Source organism: Mauremys mutica, chromosome 2, assembly GCF_020497125.1.
Source record: "Mauremys mutica isolate MM-2020 ecotype Southern chromosome 2, ASM2049712v1, whole genome shotgun sequence".
Classification (NCBI taxonomy): domain Eukaryota; kingdom Metazoa; phylum Chordata; order Testudines; family Geoemydidae; genus Mauremys; species Mauremys mutica.
Genome location: NC_059073.1, coordinates 299,642,753 through 299,665,433, shown reverse-complemented (window position 1 = coordinate 299,665,433; position 22,681 = coordinate 299,642,753). Strand labels below are relative to the sequence as shown.

The 22,681-nt window shown below is 41.8% G+C and overlaps 1 protein-coding gene across 1 annotated transcript in view; it reads left to right on the top strand.

Annotated features, from left to right (window-relative positions):
• Window positions 1–424: 424 nt before the first annotated feature.
• LOC123364461 (transmembrane channel-like protein 2) overlaps window positions 425–22,681 on the top strand; it is a 54,744-nt gene continuing 32,487 nt past the window's right edge. Inside the window, exons 1-8 of the mRNA XM_045006625.1 lie at window positions 425–470; window positions 784–831; window positions 5,183–5,519; window positions 7,577–7,732; window positions 9,939–10,029; window positions 11,464–11,545; window positions 11,683–11,789; window positions 17,041–17,139. Of these exons, the coding sequence (XP_044862560.1) occupies window positions 425–470; window positions 784–831; window positions 5,183–5,519; window positions 7,577–7,732; window positions 9,939–10,029; window positions 11,464–11,545; window positions 11,683–11,789; window positions 17,041–17,139 (966 nt within the window). The remainder of the gene's footprint in view (window positions 471–783; window positions 832–5,182; window positions 5,520–7,576; window positions 7,733–9,938; window positions 10,030–11,463; window positions 11,546–11,682; window positions 11,790–17,040; window positions 17,140–22,681) is intronic.

Sequence of the window (22,681 nt, the reverse complement as noted above, 5' to 3'; positions counted from 1 at the left end):
GTTTGGAACTAGGTACTCCCAAAGCTTTAGTGTACATGCTTAGGTCAAAAATGGACATGACTTGTGTCTGCATTTCATAGGATACTGCTGAGTATCCATCAAAGGGCTTTCCTTCATGTTTAAATAATGTGATGTAATGTAATGCTGACAGGTGCTTTCCACACCGAAAAAGGATCGGAGCAGAAAGTGTTTGGATTGGATTGTTGCAGAGTGTGTGTCTCCCCTTCCCCCAAGTTCAGACCCTGAAGTTGCTGTCTAGCATGCAAATGATGTCAAAGTGAACTAGATACAGCTTCATGGACTGCTCACTTTACTGCGCAGCAGCATGGAGACAAATAATTGGGCACTGAAAGAAGGAAAATAACTTACTGATAATTGGTGTGTTCACAGCACTAGGGCTACAGTGTTTGTGGCAAAAAAAATCATGGGGAGGAAAAAGAAATGTGCATTACAGGTCATCATGGAAGATGGTTAGTATGAACAACCAACCATTTCAGTTTTGAAATATCGTACCAGTTTTACCAAATATTTGTAAAAATGTGTCTTCAGGCTCCACTTTGTGTGTGTCAATACATTTGATATTCTTTTGTGTTGGGAACTTTTATTAATTCACTTGCAAAGAGCTAAGAAATATTAAGGACTTCATAGCATAAAATACAGTAGCATATAATTAAAGAGGGCACTCTGCGGTCCTCAGCCAGTACTTAAGAACTACAGGCGTAAAACATTGTATGTTAAAATCCCAACAACAAATTCAATTATTCAACATGCTTTGTCTTGCAGTTGGAATGGAGATTGACGGACAAGTGGAAAGTGACTCCGAGAGCGAAGGTAGAGTGGAGAATAATAGCTGCTGTCTTATTTGGAAATACATGATAAGAGATCTTTTTTCTCCAAAGGTTTATTTTGTGGTTTGACTTGCTACACAGTGGCAATAGTCTAATGAGGTATGCATGGTTATATTCAGTGTTGTTGTAGCCCTGTTGGTCCCAGGATATTAACGAGACAAGGTGGGTGATGTAATACCTTTTAGTGGAGTGAAAGCTTCTCTCTCACCAACAGAAATTGGTCTAATAAAAAGATAATCTCACCCATTTTTCCTCTCTACTATGCAATAGTTAGTTAGATTTCCTACCTAGGTAGTTGACTTTGATGATGATGATGATGATGATGAGGATGTTGTGCAGGAGAATGCTCCTAAACCTGGCTGTCCCCTTCTCTCCGTGTCCCTGAGAAGGGGTGGGACCCAGAGTGAAGCTTTCCTTGGTCTGCCACTGTAAAGCAGGCAGCACTGTGTTCCATGTGTGGTGTGATGTGAGTGAATTTACAGGATAATGCAAACATCTAGAAACTGTCACTTTTCACTGCTTTTTATGTAATTATTGTCATTACAGTAAGGGTGAGACTGTTACATATGACTTTGCGAGGAGAGAGGTAAAGCCAAGATAGATTTAGGACAGACTAGCAACTCATGGCAAAAATCAGGAAAAGCCATAGACCAGATTTAAAATTTAAAACAATACCCTCACAAATACAATAAATAAAGAGACATTACAATAAGGGCTAGGATTGCTGGGTTAGTGGATGGTTTATGGTGATAGACAAACCCTCTAGACCACAGTTCAAATCCAGCTTAGGTAAATAGTAACTAAAAATAATCATCTGATGGCCTCTGTGAAATTAATTGATGGTCTCAGTCCAGTTTCCAGTGGACCAAGAAACCCACTAGAGCTGGTTGATTTTTTTTCCCATTAGAAGCAAGAAGCCTTTTTAAAAGTGTTTTTGGTAGTTTCACAATTTCCCAGTTTTTCCCATCTAAACCAAAAATGTCAATATTTTGACCTCTGTTTTTTACCCTTTCTTCCCACTATTTTTTTTAAATTTTAATTTTTGTGTGCGCACCACTGAAAGCAGCAAAACAGGTGACCTGTAGGGTTTTGTTTTACCACTTCGTCTTTTCTTCCTCTCTATCCCTCCCCTCCCCCATTTTCCCTTCTGCTACTCTTAACTTTTCAGAATGTTTCCACCTTTGGAAACATTCTAGAGAGGCAGAGTTACAGACTTTTCATTTTTCCTTTTGCCACTGTGTAACGTTTCCAAAGTTGGAGACATTTTGAAAATTAGTGGCAGAAAGCAAAAATGAAAGTGAATGAAGCCTTAGAGAGTGTTTGTTTTAATCCTCTTTTTGCCACTGGGAGATAAAAAGGGGCCGGAGGAAGAAAATTAACAACATTTTGGGGAAGATATGTCACAATATTAAAAAAGAAACAAACGTTCCCTTTCAAACGCTGTGAAATGGGAAAAAAAACTTTGAAATTATATTTTTTTCTTTTTTGCAAAATAATTTATCGATCAGCTCTAATATCCACATCACAACTGTCACAAATTAGTGTCTCTACTGACAACATGAACAAGAAAATGAATGTGCATAGAGACTGGTCTACCTTTTCCTCCCTAGATCATTCCCCTCCAGGTAATGATTACAGCTTTTTTAAGGCAGAGCATGGAGAAGCTTCTACTGCCTATAATGCATTTGTTCTGCACTGACAATGGACTTCAGTCTCCCGGGCTAAGAATCAAGCCACTTTCATGCGCACTAAATTAACATGCTGTTGTCTAAAGTATAGCCAATTGGCTCACCACACTTGAGATTCGATATTAAAAATGTTCTAGAGATCAAATCACCAAGCCTAGCCAACTTATTGTCTAGAAACAGAGCAGTACAATACAGAAAAGAAAGAGTTAATGTTACCAATGCTTCCGAGAAGCAATTCTCCCAGCATGCACTCCACCTTACATAGAAATATGCCTTCAAGACCAGTCACATATATTCACACAAGACCAAAATTCACCAATCAGCTTTTACCTTGTTTTTTTGTACCATGATGTACCCGTCTCGTTTTCTGTTTGGAACCCATATTCCAAGGGTTAGGGTGATGAAGGCACTCCTTAACTGCACCAGGACATAGAATGAATGTATCTTGAGTTTGATAGCTTTGGCAAATATGAAATCTAAGTTCAGCTTTGCAAAGTGTTGTGGGATACTTGGCATGAATGAACAGAATTATTGGAAGAACATGATACAAGTCAGTTAGCATAATGGCCCAGCAGTCATATTTAACATAACATATACAATATTAGTACCATGCACATAATACCTATTAATGTGGGGGGGGGGCATCTATAACATAGGTGTTGGCTAACAATGCAATTTTTAAAAGAAAAGTAGAATAAATTAAACAATTTGCTTTCACAATTCTGGCATATATTTAAATGTCTATAAAGTGGATAGAAAGCTGGCTAGATTGTCAGGCTCAATGGGTAGTGATCAATGGCTCCATGTCTAGTTGGCAGCTGCTATCAAGAGGAGTGCCCCAAGGGTTGGTCCTGAGGGCGGTTTTGTTCAATATCTTCATTAATAATCTAGAGGATGGTGTGGACTGCACCCTCAGCAAGTTTGCAGATGACACAAAACTGGGAGGTGGTAGATACGCTGGAGGGTAGGGATAGGATACAGAGGGACCTAGACAAATTAGAGGATTGGGCCAAAAGAAGTCTCATGAGGTTCAACAAGGACAAGTGCAGAGTCCTGCACTTAGGACAGAAGAATCCCATGCACTGCTACAGACTAGGGACCGAATTCTGCAGAACTGCTGCCCAGCCAAGGGACCTAGGGGTTACAGTGGATGAGAAGCTGGATATGAGTCAACAGTGTACCCTTGTTGCCAAGAAGGCGAACGGCATTTTGGGCTGTATAAGTAGGGGCACTGCCAGCAGATCGAGGGATGTGATCATTCCTCTCTATTCGACATTGATGAGGCCTCATCTGGAGTACGGTGTCCAGTTTTGGGCCCCGCACTACAAGAAGGATGTGGAAAAATTGGAGAGAGTCCAGCAGAAGGCAACAAAAATGATTAGGGGGCTGGAGCACATGACTTATGAGGAGAGACTGAGGGACCTGGGATTGTTTAGTTTGCAGAAGAGAAGAATGAGGGGGGATTTGACAGCTGCTTTCAACTACCTGAAAGGGGATTCCAAAGAGGATGGACCTAGACTGTTCTCAGTGGTACCAGATGACAGAACAAGGAGTAATGGTCTCAAGTTGCAGTGGGGGAGGATTAGGTTGGATATTAGGCAAAACTTTTTCACTAGGAGGGTGGTGAAGCACTGGAATGGGATACCTAGGGAGGTGGTGGAATCTCCTTCCTTAGAGGTTTTTAAGGTCATATTTGACAAAGCCCTGTCTGGGACCTGGGATGATTTAGTTGGGGATTGGTCCTGCTTTGAGCAGGGGGTTGGACTAGATGACCTCCTGAGGTCCCTTCCAACCCTGATATTCTATGATTCTATGATACTCTGACTAAGGTCAGAAGAGACCATCATGATCATGTAGTCTGACTTCCTGTATGCTGCAGGCCACAGAACCTCTCCCACCCACTCCTGTAATAGTCCCCAACCTCTGGCTGAGTTACTGAAGTCCTCAAATCATGATTTCAAGACTGCAAGTTACAGAGAATCTACCATTTACACTAGTTTAAACCTGCAAGGGACCTGTGCCCCTTGCTGCAGAGGAAGGGGGGGGGGGAACCAAGGTCTCTGCCAATCTGACCCAGGGGAAAATTCCTTCCTGATCCCCAAATATGCCAATCAGTTAGACCCTGAGCATGTGGGCAAGACCCACCAGCCAGACACCTGGGAAAGAATTATCTGTAGTAACTCAGAAACCTCCCCATCTAGTGCCCCATCTCCAGTGGCTGGAGATATTTGCTGCTAGCAGTCACAGATCTGCTACATGCCATCGTAGGCAGCCTCATCATACCATCCCTTCCATACACGTATTAAGCTCTGTCTTGAAGTCAGTTAGGTTTTTTGCCCCCACTGCTGTCCCACTAATTCTGTAAGAACAGGGTCTGGAAATGATTTCTAGCTTTCAGCTCCTAGGATCCACTGATGCACAAACATGAGTTTCACGATCATCAGTGAACACTGTGTGCACGTGTCCGATGCTAAATGCAATTCTCAGCCTGCTTCTTATCCAAAGTCTGTGGAGGTCAAAGTTAGCTTGTTCAGACCCCAGCAGGGTTTGGATTAGGCATTCTGTCTGTACTTTTTGGATAAAGGGCAAATCTTTATTGCACCAACATAGAATGTTTCCAGAAATACTTGTTTTTATCAATTGCAGAGGCTGAAGAGGGGGGAAAGGCAACCAGAAAGCAGCACTCCAAGGAAGCTATCAAATCAAGTGGACATGAAAGGAAAAAGCAAAATAAGAATGGGGAAGAAGATGAGCTTGAAGAGAAAGTTGAAGCCCCAAGGCAAAAAAGAACTACTAAGAAGAAAAGTCACAAAATGAATGACAGTGATGGGGAAAGTGAAGCAGGGGAAGCAGCAAGTGGGAAGAAAAAGAGAAATAAAAAGGCTTCTAGCAAAGACCAAAAGGAAGCAGAAAATAAAGAAAAGCAAACAAAGAAGAAAGGGAAGGAGCAGGATAAGAAACAGAAGAAAAACCCAGCAGCGAGGTACTCTAACAAACCCCAGACAGAAACCTACATAGTAGAATCTCATTTTTGTTGAATGTCATCTTCCTGGGTAGCAGGTTCGTGAACCTGTGGCATATTGGTGCAGGTTACTAAAAGAACATATTACAGTAAATTGTTACTTGTAACAAAAATTTAACCCTGAGAAACAATAGAGTTGGTTTTCTGGTTAAAATGCAAGCTAGATTCTTTTCAGAATCTCCTTCTACCCCAAATATGATCATAGAATTAAGTATGTAATGGATTCCTAATGTGCAAATATTGGAGCTAGAAAGAGTCCTTTTAAGGAAGACAACTGAAAGTAAGCCAGAATAGGGCACCTTCCTTTGGGTGAACACATGATAATCCTAAAAGGTTAGAATGGATCTCTTAGGTTTTCCAGACTATTCGCCTGTTCATTCTCCTTTGTTCTAATCTTTATCTTCTTCACCCAGACTTTTTATTTGCTGTGTCGCCTGGCTATCATATTTCTCACAGTGATCGTATCTGGTTAACTGTAAGAACCCCAGTGGCAGTCAAACAGGTCACATGATACTTATGAAGCTGGTTGAGTCACTTTACAACAACAAGAAAAGATCCGCAAGACTGAATTGGAGTTATGGTTGAATCCCCGAAATGACACCTGTTGTTTCCACTAAGTGTTTGTTAGTGTCAGCTCATGTGATGTCAACTCATGTGATGCCAGTGAAACTTAGGTTAGGTGACAATAAAACAATTCATTTAAGGTCTTATTTTTGCAACACTTCCTTTGAGCAGTTCTTAGGCAAAGGGTGTCAACAGGACAACTCAACATCAAGGCTCCAGAATTGAGCCTTTTATAAGTGAGGGCCAAGACAAGATGCATGTGCCAGATTCTCAGCTGGTGTAAATCAGCATAACTCCACTGAAGTCACTGGAGCTATGCTGATACACAGCTGAGGAGCTGGTCTGGGACTGATCTGGGTCTGGTGTTTATATAAAGCACACACATCTCCTCCTAGGCCACCGTTCTGAAAGGACTTGTGTCCTGGGTGAAGGTGACTATTTTTATAATTGAAATGTGGCAGGCAATGTCTTTTATCTGGTATTCTGTAACCTGAAGCATTTGCTCAAAATCTTCTCCTTGACTTGAGCATCCTAAAGAAACTGGATCATTTTGACTACCCCATCACGGTGTCAATTTAGTTGGTAGCACTGTCACATTTGAGCCAGAAAGGTGTACGTTCAAGTTTCCTCCCTTGGTTTGGGTTCATCACATGCAGTGTTGATATTGAAGTACAGCACTGAGTGGGGAAAATATCATCTGAACTCACTAGTAAATATCAAGATTGAAGTTAAAGTTCCTGGAGAATTTTTCAAAGAGACAAATAAATCAGTGTCCTAGGTAGAGTTTTTACCCATGAAAGTTTCTGATTTTAAAAAATTTCCCCATCATGCATGGGACAAAGTCAAAAATTTCAAATGAACCAAAAATCAAAACCAAATTTGGATCAGATAATTCAAAATGTTTTGTTTTGATCATTTCAGAGTGATTGATTTCAATTTCTAGCTTTCTTTTTTTAAATGTTTATTTAATAATTTACCATAAATTAACTTAGATTTCAAAATGAAAAGTTGTTTTGAACCAAAAAATGGAACTCCTTGTTTGGAAAAAGTGACATCTCAGCAATTTCAAAATATTAAAAAATAATAATTTTTTTTAAACAGGCAATTTGTCAAAACCAACCCTTTCCTGACAGTTTTGAATCTGCATTTTCTGAAAAATAATTTTTTTTAAAATGTATATTTCATCAAACAATTCCCAACCAGTTCTAGTCCTGACCAACATTCCTCCCCACGGCCCCCCAACATGTTATGGCATACAAAGTTCTCTCTATTATTGTGGAGAACATAATGACTGCTCCATTTTTTGTTCAGTTACTGAACACTGCCTATATCTAACTCACTGGTCTGCAAAGTTCTTTATAACCCCTGAAGTCTATGAGGTGCTATATACAACTACATTTTATTACATTGTTTGTGTGATTTTTTTTCCTGATTTTACTCTACTTTCGTTCTAGCTCGTCTTCCTCATCTGCTTCCAACTCATCTGATGAAGAGTCTCTGTCAGAGGAAGAACTGATGAGGCTAAAGGAACAGGTAGAGGAAAAGAAAAAACTAATATCTACCATGAGGAACAAACCTTGGCGTATGGTGAAGAAATTAGCATTGCTCAGGTAGCCCAGTGCATTCCCAGCTATTTATAGTTTTCACCATAGGAACCACTGAAGCTAGAGTGTGTGTTTAATAATTGTTGATGCACATAACATTTTAGAATTACAGTTGGCTGCTGCTATCATTATCCCAAGAAGCCAGCCTTGGAAAAGCAACCAATGGAACTTAGCCAGCATGATTTGGTTTAAATGAGAAGCGCTTAGAGGCAGGATTCTGTTGTCAGTCTCTGTAACTAGAGAACAGATGATAAGCAAAATCTGTTCAACTGATACCCAGGCTGGGATCATTCTGCCCTTTTATTTAAAGGCAGAGAATGACTTTCAGACTCCTTGTTAAAGCTAACTCTGTGCCCTTCTTTGCTTATTCATGCCTACTGTTATATAGCAATCAGAGCAGCTTGTCTCCATCTTACTTTACACTTCCTGGAGCATTACTGCTTGCAGGTGACTTGGAAAAAATACAGTATTGTTTACAGCCAAGATAACACTGCCTACCATCCCACACTGTGTGCGTTAGCAATGCAGATTTCACTCCTCACAATAACCTTGCAAAAAGTGCCATGAACCCACTGTAGGGTGAGAAATGGGTTCACTGTCTTGTGTTTGCCTAGAGCCAATCTGACCTTCAGACACCTGGCCCCTCTCACATCAGCAGCATACAGTTTGATTCCCACAGAGTAGTTATAGCAGCCTGGTCCTTCCCTTTGCCTCTCCTGACCTGGGTTCTTGGGGGAGGTGGGAAGGGGACTTCAGCTCTCTGTACTTAAATTTCCTCATCTGTAAAAGGAGACTGACTAACCATTTTTGATCTCCCCAGGTGGGTTGGGAGGGTCAGTCTGTTATTAATTGTAAAGACCTGGAGACCCTCAGCATGAAAGGTGTTACAAAAAGGCACAAAGTATTACATTATTATATAGTGTCCTAGCATCTGAGAGGTTGCCTGGAATCATGTTTGACTACACACTCACCTCTTTGTCAGGGCTGGCTCCAGGCACCAGCCGACCAAGCACGTGCTTGGGGCGGCACCTTGGGGCGGGGCAGCGCTCGGTTAATTTTTGTTTTTGTTTTTGTTTCGGCCGGGTGGCACTGGAGGGGTTTTTTTTGTTTGTTTGTTTTTGTTTTGGATGGGCGGTGCTCGGGGGGGGGTGTTTTGACGGCGCGGTGGTTGGGGGGGCGGGGGCTTGGGCGGCACGGCGCTTGGGAGGGGTCGGTAGCACGGCACTTGGGGGGGAAGGGGGCTTGGGCGGTGAGGTGTGGCGCTTGGGGGCAGCGGGGGGCTTGGGTGGCGCAGCGCTCATGGGGGTGGGTGTTACGGCGAGGCAGCACTCTTTTTTTTTTTTTTTTTTTTGCTTGGGGCGGCAAAAAAGTTAGAGCCGGCCCTGCTCTTTGTCCCCAAAAGAACAGCAAAGAACAACTGAGAGTGAAGGAGAACACATATACCCATTCTAATTTACTTAATCAAACTGCTCCATTACCTTGGCTGTGCAAGAATATTTAATGAATAGGTTGGAGTACATAATAATACTAGTCTATCCAATGATCTCAGAATGGTTTACAATTAGTTATTTGGGACTTATAAACACAGCTGCTCTGAGCTCAGTAAGTATTAATCCCATTTTACAGATGAGGAAATTAGAGCACAAAGAAAATAAAGTCAACATTTTCAAACATGGGTACCTAAATACAATTTTGGGGGCCTCTCTTTAGGCATCCAAGTTTTGAAACATATCTACAAGTGACTGGCCCAAGACTACACATTAAGAAATCTAGGAACAGAACCTAGATCTCCTACCTCCCAGGCATATGCATTAACTACAAGATCATCTTTCCTTCCTTCCTGACAGCTGCACTGTTAAGAAAGTATAGAAGGAAGAACCAGACTTCTCCCATTGATAGGGAAGGAAGACCCAGAATATGAATGCTGTTGGATAGGGAACTAGTGACCTTAGGTCTGTGTATGAGGAAACTCAAACAGAGATATTAAGTTTGGGGTTTTTTGGGAAAAAAAAGTATCACACCAGAAATGTTTGACAGAGCTGGGAATAGAATCCAGGTCACCTGACTCTCACTGTCTTCCTCCCTTTGATAACAGCACAATTCAAAGAAATTAAAAGTGACTGTACAACATTCTCTGCACCCAGTGCCATCTTGGGGAAGATTCTTTCAATGTTTTAATGTAAAACTAATCACCTTTGTATTTTTGAATTAGGGAGGCACAAGCTTTTGTAGAGAAGTTTGAAGGAGCATTGGGAAAGGGAAAAGGAAAAAAATTCTATGCATACAAGATGATGATGGCAAAGGTAAGTGCTACCGTAATGACAAAAAGAAGAGTGGATGCTTGGTCACTAATACAGTGTATTTTTGGCTACAAGCAATAAACTCACATTGGGCAAAATAGCCACCATTACAGAAGCTGAGCTAGCGCTCCCTGTATGTATTTTAATTCACTGAATAGCTGCATTTTTCATGGTTCCTAACCAGGGGCAGCTCTAGAAAATCCGCCGCCCCAAGCAGGGCGGCGTGCCGCGCCACTCGCGCCGCCCTTCCCCGGTCCCGCGACCGGGGCAGAAGTGCCTGCGGACGGTCCCGTGGTCCCGCGGCTCCGGTGGAGCATCCGCAGGCATGCCTGCGGGAGCTCCGTCCGAGCCGCGGAACCAGTGCACCTGCTGCAGTCATGCCTGCGGGAGCTCGACCAGAGCCACGGCAAGAGGGGACCCTCCGCAGTCATGTCTGCGGCACGTCCGCTCCTCCCGGGGCTCCGGTGGGCCTCCCGCAGGCATGACTGCGGAAGGTCCGCCGGAGCCAAATGCCGCCCTGCCGGCAAAATGCCGTCCCACGCACCTGCTTGGCGCGCTGGGGTCTAGAGCCGGCCCTGTTCCTAACCAAATTCATGTTTACGATGATATGAGCCAAATTCTGCCCCAACTTAAACCGCATGCAGCCTCCCTACAGTACAGGAGGTTGCAGAGCATGTAAAATCAGGGTAGAATGAGGGTCTCTGGGTGTGGTCTCTGACAGGTTAAAGTATTGATTGCACTAAGGGTTGGAGACACAGCCAAATCCAGGCACAGTACCATTCGCTTCATTGGAATTGTGCCAGTTTACAAATTGGACACTGAATGGGAAGATGACCATAGAGAATTGTGACTTCTCATTGCAAGACTGGAGTCAGTAATTAAGTTATTGCTTTTATGGAGATTCCACTGATGAGCTTTTTTTTAAAAATTGATCATGTCCTGTTCCCATTGACATCAGTGACAGTTTAGCCAGTGAGAAAAGAATCAGGTTTGCTATTTGTCAAATGAATCCTCCTTTTAAATAGGAATGGGCCCAAACCAAAGCCTCACACACAATTCTTGGTCTGCAGCCTCAACCTCTCTCTCTCTCTCTCTCTCTCTATCAATGGGTTAAATCCCAACACTAACTCTGATCCTGCAGAAACCTAAGAAAGTTAGGATTCAGGACCTGAATTTGAACACCTGAGTTTGGAAGTGTTTGGATTCAGGGTTTTGATGTGGACCATTACAGAAGTAAAAAAAGGTCAGACCCAGACCCAGACAGAAAACTCCAGAATTTGGTTCAGGCTCACCTCTGGCTTTAAAGTTTGCCACCAATTTTTAATAACTCAGCTATGCGCTAACTTTAGGGACTCCTTAAAGAAAGCAATCCCAGATGCCTCTCCATGACCAGCCTAACATTATATCGCTATTTGCAACACTGTTTTCTTATTTCAGAAATGGGTGAAATTTAAGAGAGACTTTGACAATTTTAAGACACAGTGTATACCTTGGGAAATGAAGATAAAAGAAGTGGAGAGTAAGTGCAACTTCCATTTAGACTGAGACATGACTAAGATATGTTGTTGTACTGTTTTGTGTTACTTCAAATAATCTCTTGGTCACAGAGAATCCTACCGTACCCACAGTACTAACCACTGCCTCTTTTTGTTTAAGGTCACTTCGGTTCCTCAGTCGCTTCTTATTTCATATTTCTGCGATGGATGTATGGAGTGAATCTGGTCCTTTTTGGTTTAATATTTGGACTGGTTATAATTCCAGAGGTAAGATCTTAGGCCCCAATCATGCATTTAGGTTCATGCAAATAGTATCTTCTCCACAGTAAATGTCAAAATTAGATTGATGGCATATTGTTACTTGTTATTTCCAGTTGTACTTTGTTACTTCCAGTGTTATTGCATCTGGTAATGTCACATCCAGTCATGTCATCATGCTTATCTTAACTCTTGATCAATTTCTTATCTTCTGCATCATTCTCATTTTGACATTCATTAGGAGCAAGATACTGCTCATGCAGGCACAGAGACCTTGGGCTGTCTTACTGATAGATCTGTGGATAATGTCACTTCATGATGCTCTGTCTTCCTGGAATGGCAGAATAAACTTCAGTTTTACTTAGCCTTAGTTAAAATATGGTAAGAGATACATCTTATGTGCCTATTTGGATTTATAGTAGCAAGTTAGGCTCCTATTTTTGAAAATGTTGGGTTGTGACTATGTCCCTAAATCCTTATTTATCACCAATGGGAGAGATTTTCAAAAGCATCTTAAGAGACTTAAGAGCACAATTCCCACTGAAGTCAATGCCCCGTAATCACTTGAAGTGCTCTGATGGGGTGCTCCACTCACCGCCAGGATGGCGCCTCCTCCTGGTTATTCTGGGGAACAGCTCATGAGTTCATCATCTCTTCCCGCGGTTGTACGTTGCCTCAGTCTCTCTTTCTGGATCAGCAGCCCCCTCTCTCACTCCACAAGGTGCTGCTTCTTTGTAACTTGACCCTTCAGCCAGGTCACCAAATGTTTCCCCTTCTGGGGTTGGAAAGTCTCTTCCCACAAACAGGCTTAGGCAGCCTTCCCATTTACTGCTTTGTCATGCCACTCCCTCAGTGGCTGGCAGGGGAAACTGGGCCCGCCCTCTACTCTGGGTTCTGGCTCAGAGACCCTCTAGCCAGCAGTCAAGGCCCCCTTTCAACCTTACTGCCTTTCCCTGACCCCTCTGCTACCTTCCTGACTCTCCCCCGTCCCCCAGGTTTGTCAGCCCAAATGTACCTCCCTTCTCCCAGGGAGTGACTGCAGGCTTTCCCAGCAACCCCTTTTCTGCGGCCAATTTCCTGCCTTTATAGTCCCAGCCCAGCTCATTCCTCCTCAGCTGGGCTTCCTCATTCAATGAGGGGATTGCTTAGCCACTGGATTCCCCCCCTCAGCTATGACCTGTTGGGTTAATTAGCCCCCTTCTCAGTCTGCATTAACCCTTTCAGGGCAAGTGTGAGGTGAATACCCTTTGAAAAATCCTGCCCTTAAGCAACTAAACATGGATTTGGAAGCCTAACTTTAGGCTCATATTGCTGAAAATTTTGGGCAGAGTGAAAAACAGAATTCAGGAATTCTATTGGCTTCAAGTATAGGCCATCATATCTCTAAGAAATCCAGGGTGTACATTCCCAAAAGTAATTAAGAAAACCATAGTGACAATATGATACTGTCAAACACATTTCTTAACCCTGACATTCTTGGAGAAATCACAGTAAAGGTAATATACTGGTAATGTTAATTACATGGATTGCCTATTAAGCAGGGGCGGCTCTAGGATTTCCACCGCCCCAAGCAGGTCGGCACGCCGCGGGGGGCGCTCTGGCGGTCGCTCTTCCCGCGGCTCCGGTGGACCTCCCGCAGACGTGCCTGTGGAGGGTCCGCTGGTCCCGCGGCTCCGGTGGACCTTCCGCAGGCAGGCCTGCGGGAGGTCCACTGGAGCCGCCTGCCGCCCTCCCGCGGGACGCCGCCCCAAGAGCGCGCTTGGCGCGCTGGGGTCTGGGAGCCAGTCCTGCTATTAAGGAGTTATAAAAGGTAGGTACAAAATACTTAATGATGTGGTTTAAAAGTTCTTACTGGTGCTAGTGTTCTTACTGGTGTTAATTTGACATGGGTGCTTGACTAGTAAGTGGTAAGTTTTGCATAGTTTCTCAGGTTCTTCCAAATTAAGAGAATGCATAAAATAAATAAGATTTGCCAAATCCTCTAACAACCAATAATTGTTGGTTTCCAAAATACCCCCGTTTTCCACATCTTAAATCAGCCAGTTGTTTCTTCATGAGAAAGGGTTTTCTTGTTACTCTTTTCCATTGTTATTGGAGGAGGCTTGGCCAAAGAAGAGTATGGTGGAAATACTTAGCTATGACCCTTTTAAAAATAGATGTGTGTATTTAGCTATATAATACTATGGCTCAGTTTCTGTGTGCTGTGTCTTTAAGGGCTCTGCTATCCACCAAGATTGCCAGATGTTCTTGTTCAATGCATTTATTACAGAGGAAAGAATGTGTGGTCTTCTGATAGAGATTGCACTTTTTCCCCCCTTCTTTAATTTTGTTGTTCGCTTTATATAAAATAAAAGCCATTCAGATTGAAAGTATCCTCTGAGCACGGAAAGGTATAACCATTAGAAGTGAACAATACAAATGCATTTTCTTTCTTTATGAATTGTACATTTCCGTATGATGAAGTAGTTGTGCCTGTTTTGTCTATAGGGTCTGTATTTTTTTCGTGGTGCATTAAACTGTTACAATGTATACAGGGGCTGGGCAATAACCATTTAATTATAAATGGCTTTAAAACTAAGTATACAACCCTTGCAAAACAAATGCATTAGAAGCGATTGACGTGCTCTGTCTGCTTCATGCTGCAAATGTATTCTAAACTATTTATGAGGCATTTAGACTTTGCTGTGCACTGGCCAAAACCTTCTTATAAATATATTAACTCTTTATGACTCCTTCATAGACAACCCTTAAATTAAAGTGTTGCCAATCAATTTAGATAAATCCTGGTCTTGCTGCAAGTCCTATCCTGCACAATGCTATTGGGAGATGCCATGGCATTATTCTGTTCTCATGTCACCTTCCTGATGCCAGCTGCTCTCCTGACCCCTGCCATTTACAACTGCTTAACGTTGAGATTATTTCATAACTCAAGCACTGTATAAATATAAAACCTATCTGTAAGCATGAACAAATACCCCATAGCTGATCTTGGCTTCTCTTGAGGGGAGAATACTGCATCAACTGATAAAATGAATCCCTTTGTTGCATTAGAGAGATATAACCCATGAAGTTCAGGGCAAAAGAGCCTTCTATCCAAATAAGTGAAGTTTAAATTGAAGCTATTGCTGTGCAGACATGCTCCTCTCTCTAGCAGCTTCCGTTTCCCAGGCAGTATTTAGCCAGACTCTGAATGTTTCCAGATGGTGCTCTGACATGGAGAAGAAAAACAAAATTCTAAAAAGTACAATATATGCTATTGATAGAATTCTATGAAGCGCTCATCATTTGTCTCAACTCTGACATCACTGGGAATAGAGTTAGGCCAATGCTGAGCATTTTGAAAATATGACCATGAAAACATAGATATCTTTGCCAGTCCAAGCCCAACCCCAGCAATGCTCCACTTCATCCTCCACTAACAATTGATTTGTGTGCCAGTCCACCACTACATAATAGAACAATTTTGTTTTAGATCAGGGCGAGCTCTAAGCAAACCCTTTTAAAGGGGCACCAAGAGAGAAAAGTTAGAGGAAAGGATCTATAGCATCCCCCTGCCCCCAAACATTGCCATTCCTTCCATTCCACCATCAGGATCTAGAGAAGGCAGTTCTGGAGCACTAAAGACCCAGATCAAGCAGTTTTCCTGATTTACAGCACAGAAGAGAGAGCTGAATTACACCAAATATATCCGAGCAACAAGAAGAAACATCATTTATCCTCGGGTTGCACTTTACATCACCAGTTTAGTAACAGATGAAAACAATTTAAAAAAAAAGGCAAGAAGTTAAACGATCCCATTCTTAGTTTCTGCATTTCATAATCTGTATGTTCATAAAGCATTAAGCCATTTTCACAGTAGCCCTAAACCAACTCCTGGTTACTAGTGTTCATGTACAGAGATGTGCCAACAACATCAGCATCTCTGAACAAAGGAGCATCTGGAATCCTGCACACACACACACACATCAGGTTTTGACTACCCAGGAGCATTTGATTACCCATGAGCCATCTGCATGGCAGCCAATGGCTCTTATTGAATGAGTCTAGTTCAGGTTACATAGAAAACATTTTATCCACAGCATCACCACTAGATTACTAAGAGGAAAAGGGGAGACAGAGGGGGAGGGCAAATTCGGCTCTCTCATACACTGAAGTAACTCCATTAAAATAAATGGAATTGCTCTGGACTTAGGCCAGTGTAAGCAAGAACAGAATTTAGTCCAGAGAAGACATTAATTGGTTGCAAGTTAATTTAGATTCCTCCATCCCGTGTTTATTCCTGGAGAATAGACCTTACTTGCAATAGTTTCCAAATCCATCTCTCAGCCCTTTTTAAGACTTTCCTCTTTTATTTAGGGGCGGTGGTGGTTTGGTTTGGGTTTTTTCTTCATTTTTAACAATGTACCCATCACAACTACGATCACATTTTATGGACTTTATGAGATATGTGGTATATGAACATCAAAGTAGTAGCAGTAAAAGGGTGGTGGTTAAACAATATAGGGCCCAATTCTCATCTCATGAGTTTTGTGCTGGTCTAGTTCTAGGAGTTACTTCTCATTTACACCAGTTTGAGATCACAATCAGGCTCTTAGATGAAAGCCTGGCCCCAGTGAAATCAACGGCAAAACTCTCATTGACCTCAGCAGGACTAGGACTTCACTCTTTGTCTCTAGGCATCCTTGTGAAAGTGTTCACCTTCTTCACTCATGTCATTCACAGCTGATTCCAGATCTGGAAGTTTGTACCCTTCCCACAAGAACTAGCAACATCAGGGCTGGTAAAACTTCAACCTACCACTCGAGAGAGTCTTAAGCTCAGTTAACTTGACATCAGTGGCACTATTCACATGCCCAAAGTTAAGCTAATGTTAAACCAATTTGGTGAATCAGAGCCATAATCTACAGTATATATATATATATATATATATATATATATGTATGTATATACACACACACACACACACACACACTCACAATGAAACACCAGAATTTTCTGCACTTTTGATAGTCCTGGGAAGCATTAGGAAGCTTATGGGGATCATTAAATGTGCAAGTGCTATTTCAGGTTGAGTCACTACTTGCAATCGGAGTTCTGTAACTTTTTCTAAATAATCCTCTTTGTGAATTTGTTCCACATTTTAAAAACCTCTCTTTTTCCTGTTGTATCTTATTACAAGGAAAATATTTAATTAATGGAGAAATGAAAGATGATATACACTCTGCTATACTATAAACATGTCTTCATAAACCTCACCTAGATCTTGATGGGAATCCCATATGGAAGTATACCTAGAAAAACTGTACCCAGAGCTGAACAAGCTACCGCTATGGATTTTTCTGTCCTTTGGGATTTTGAGGTATGTATAGTACATTCACTTCCAAAGTAGATAAGGTGTGTTAATATGTATGGGAACAAAATTCATCCCTGATGTAACTCCACTGAAATTGCTAGGTTTACAGAGATTAATTTGGTACAAGATGTTGACTAAATCATTATTTTATGGTTTACACACACACACACACACACACACACACACACACACTTTTCCCCAGACAAGGACATGAAATGACTCCCATTGACATCAATAGGTTTTGGATCAAGCCCCAGAACATTTTGGGCCAAAATCTATTGTGTGCGCGCATTTATTTGCATATGGATTTAGCAGATTTCCATACACAAATGTGTTTGGAATGCACATACCGCACATATATGCGCAATTGTTGGTTCTGCAGGAAAAAGCTGCGGCTTTTTTAATTCAAAAATGGGTTCACATGCACAATTACAGAGCATGTGACTGTTCAAGTTGTAGATTTAATTCTCATTTTACAATAAGATAAAACAAATAAATCCACTGAAGTCAACGGAATTACATCAGTCCTTCACTGGGAGAAGTGAAATCAGAATCAGACACCTATTCTCTCCATACCTTAAAAATATATATATCTGTAGCCCTGGGAGACTGAAGTTCTATATATCTCAATCCTTGGTTTCTTCTATTAGAATTACAACAGGCAGGCCTATTAGTTTGATTTGCAATAATAATTTTGTAGCGAGGATAACTATCCACTAATAAGTGGAGTGAAAGCAACTCATTTCACATATGCCACCGAATAAATCATCAGATAGTAGTGACTTTTAGCACTTCTGATGTAGGTTCACACAAGTGACCTAGACTTACTGGCAAGGAAAGATTTTGGAAAAATAAAGACAGCTTAATAATTACATCTCTGCTGCACTGCGCTGCAAGTCAATATAGACCAATTATCACATAATCACCATCATCATCTTACATATACATAGTAACTTTCATCCTGAAAAAAATTCATAACTTCTGTATTAACAAGAATCACTAGTGCATAGGTTGAGTATTGATTCAGAGGGAAGAGTTCTACTTAGTTACCAGCACCACTTCCTATAGCAGCTCAGGTTTTCCCATTGGGGCCAGAATGTCAAACTCATGTGTGCGCTGGCGCTAAAATTGAGGTATGTCTAAGCAGAAAGCATCTTCACATAAATGGCAATAAATGGAGAAAGTTAGCCATGAAATGAGGGGCCAGAAGAAGGTTGGTGAGGTGCTTTTGCCACTTATCAGAAGTAAAGTGGCAAGCACTATAGGAGTTTGCTGAATAGACAAAGTGGAGCAAACTAGGAAATGAAATAGCCATTATCCTAAATTTCCAAGTGTGTCTAGTGAAACAATGCCTCCGCTTTTTGGTGCCCAACTTGAGGCACCTTGAAATTTTTCAGAAATTCAGTTTTCAGAAATTGCTGAGCCCCCATTCTCTGAAAATCAGGCCCCTTGAAAGGAGTTTGAAGTTGGGCAGCCAAAAATTGAGGTGCTCAAAAAAAAAATCAGTAGTTCCACTTGAAAATTTAGGCCAACATGCTTATGTGCCTTTAGGAAACCTTCAAGCTACTAAATCAGTCCTCAGAGAAAACTAGCAGGAGGGTGAATAGGTTCTTTCTGTATGATTCATAGACTCTAGGATTGGAAGGCACCTCGAGAGGTCATCGAGTCCAGTCCCCTGCCCTCATGGCAGGACCAAATACTGTCTAGACCATCCCTGATAGACATTTATCTAACCTACTCTTAAATAGCTCCAGAGATGGAGATTCCACAACCTCCCTAGGCAGTTTATTCCAATGTTTAACCACCCTGACAGTTAGGAACTTTTTCCTAATGTCCAACCTAAACCTCCCTTGCTGCAGTTTAAGCCCATTGCTTCTTGTTCTATCCTTAGAGGTTAAGATGAACAAGTTTTCTCTCTCCCCTCCTTATGACACCCTTTTAGATACCTGAAAACTGCTATCATGTCCCCTCTCAGTCTTCTTTTTTCCAAATTAACCCAATTCTTTCAGCCTTCCTTCATAGGTCATGTTCTCTAGACCTTTAATCATTCTTGTTGCTCTTCTCTGGACCCGCTCCAATTTCTCCACATCTTTCTTGAAATGCGGTGCCCAGAACTGGACACAATACTCCAGTAGAGGCCTAACCAGTGCAGAGTAGAGCGGAAGAATGACTTCTCGTGTCTTGCTCACAACACACCTGTTAATGAATCCCAGAATCATGTTTGCTTTTTTTGCAACCACATCACACTGTTGACTCATATTTAGCTTGTGGTCCACTATAACCCCTAGATCCCTTTCTGCTGTACTCCTTCCTAGACAGTCTCTTCCCATTCTGTATGTGTGAAACTGATTGTTCCTTCCTAAGTGGATCACTTTGCATTTGTCTTTATTAAACTTCATCCTTTTTACCTCAGACCATTTCTCCAATTTGTCCAGATCATTTTGAATTATGACCCTATCCTCCAAAGCAGTTGCAATCCCTCCCAGTTTGGTATCATCTGCAAACTTAATAAGCCAATATCTAAGTCATTGATTAAGATATTTAACAGAGCCGGTCCCAAAACAGACCCCTGCAGAACCCCACTTGTTATACCTTTCCAGCAGGATTGGGAATCATTAATAACTACTCTCTGAGTATGGTTATCCAGCCGGTTATGCACCCACCTTATAGTAGCCCCATCTAAGTTGTATATGCCTAGTTTATTGATAAGAATATCATGCGAGACCGTATCAAATGCCTTATTAAAGTCGAGGTATACCACATCCACCGCTTCTCCCTTATCCACAAGGCTCGTTATCCTATCAAAGAAAGCTATCAGATTGGTTTGACATTATTTGTTCTTTACAAATCCATGCTGGCTATTCCCTATCACCTTACCACCTTCCAAGTGTTTGCAGATGATTTCCGTAATTACTTGTTCCATTATTTTCCCTGGCACAGAAATTAAACTAAGTGGTCTGTAGTTTCCTGGGTTGTTTTTATTTCTCTTTTTGTAGATGGGCACTATATTTGCCCTTTTCCAGTCTTCTGGAATCTCTCCTGTCTCCCATGATTTTCCAAAATATAATAGCTAGAGGCTCAGATACCTCCTCTATTAGTTCCTTCAGTATTCTAGGATGCATTTCATCAGGCCCTGGTGACTTGCAGGCATCTAACTTTTCTAAGAAATTTTTAACTTGTTCTTTTTTTATTTTATCGTCTAAACCTACCCCCTTCCCATTAGCATTCACTATGTTAGGCATTCCTTCAGACTTCTCAGTGAAGACCGAAACAAAGTCATCATTAAGCATCCCTGCCATTTCCAAGTTTCCTGTTACTGTTTCTCCCTCCTCACTGAGCAGTGGGCCTACCCTGTCCTTGGTCTTCCTCTTGCTTCTAATGTATTCATAAAAAGTCTTCTTGTTTCCCTTTATTCCTGTAGCTAGTTTGAGCTCATTTTGTGCCTTTGCCTTTCTAATCTTGCCTCTGCATTCCTGTGTTGTTTGCCTATATTCATCCTTTGTAATTTGTCCTAGTTTCCAATTTTTTATATGACTCCTTTTTATTTTTTGCCACATTTTCTCTTTCCTACCCAGCGGAATAGCTTACTTTTGGGCCCTTAATAGTGTCCCTTTGAAAAACTGCCAACTCTCCTCAGTTGTTTTTCCCCTCAGTCTTGATTCCCATGGGACCTTACCTATCAGCTCTCTGAGCTTACCAAAATCCGCCTTCCTGAAATCCATTGTCTCTATTTTGCTGTACTCCTTTCTACCCTTCCTTAGAATTGTGAACTCTATGATTTCATGATCACTTTCACTCAAGCTGCCTTCCACTTTCAAATTCTCAACAAGTCCCTCCCTATTTGTTAAAATCAAGTCTAGAGCAGCTTCCCCCCAGTAGCTTTTTCAACCTTCTGAAATAAAAAGTTGTCTGCAATGCAGTCCAAGAACTTATTGGATAGTCTGTGCCCCGCGGTGTTATTTTCCCTCTCCTGAGATCAGACAATAGAAGATGGTATTTCTGGAAGTGTTTTTGAGATACTAGCCGATGCTGCTGAGAACTACTGTTGAAGGTGGTACTTCCAGAAAAATCATCATTATTCAAGTTTTCTAAAAACCACTAATGCTGAAAGTAGGTCAGGTAAATTAATCCAATTTGTTAGCAGGTCTTCAAATGTCTGTTTTGAGCAACCTGATACAGCTGTGATATTGTCCCACTCATTTTTAATTGAGGATCTTACTGGAGTTTTAGAGACTTATTCTCCCCACTCCCTAAGCCCACTTGCCAGCATTTAAAATTTACTGAAGCCCAGTGCTAATTATCAGTAATCTGAGTAGGTTTATGTAGAATGAGCAGTGCATCTTTAAAAATTAAAAAAGGAAGGTAGCAGCAATCTTTAGTCTGTCTTGTTAGGGGGAAAAACCCACCACAAGACAGAGGGTAATTTTTTGCTGACCTGCAGCTGGTATTTTTATTTGAATGCCTGTAGGTTCCGCACATAACAACTAAGGAAATTTGTTCTGAGATGGGGCCATATGTGACCATGCTAGGACAAAGAGCAGATCTACATTTAGCTTCCAAATTTTTGCCTTTTGCTTGGCACACATCCACACTGTGCTGCTGTGACTAACATCCACAGAGACTCACCCTTTATTACTACAGTGTGCACCATACGTGTGGTGCAATGGGGAAAAAAACCTTGAGTACATTTAAAATGAAGAGAAAAAGCACCAACATCACCAGTCCCTGTAAAGTAGATTTCTAACAGAAAAATATTTTTCAACACAGTAACAAGTAAGTGAATACTTTGGCAGCAAGTGGGTTACATAATGGATGACATCAGCAGAAAATAATAGATCTAATTTAGACATACTACTACATGTATCACAGAAGGAAAATAAAAAAAAAATGTGATGTGATGTTCTGTACAATTTTTGACCAGGGACCAGAAAGCTAAAACTGTAGGAAGGTTATTTTCAGGCTTGAGTTTCACTCTGCACTAATGAACTCCAGAATGGTCCTCTCTATATTTTACAAGGCTTTTTACTTGACTCCTCCCCACCAGACACAATATAATCTGCTACAATTTCCAAGGGACTGTGTTGCTGCCATACCAGCTGCTGAGTTGCTGCTCTGCTCTCAATAGCTCCTCAGTAATGGCAGAGACATGCGAAAGGTCATGCTGTACCTATGGCATTATACTCAGATTTGCAGTGTTCCCACCACCTGCTGGAAATCATGCAGAAATAACTGTGCACAGGGCCGGCTCCAGGCACCAGCTTAGCAAGCAGATGCTTGGGGCGGCCACTCTGGAGAGGGGCGGCACATCCAGGTATTCGGTGGCAATTTGGCGGAGGGTCCCTCGCTCCCGCTTGGAGCGAAGGACCTCCCACTGAATTGCCGCAGATCATGATCGCGGCCTTTTTTTTTTTTTTGGCTGCTTGGGGTGGCAAAACCCCTGGAGCTGACCCTGTGCAGCCAGTGTTGTGGCTTGGATTACTAGAAATCTCCCATTAATATACACATGCATAACTAACAACTTTTACTGAATGCATCCAACTGAGCTGGG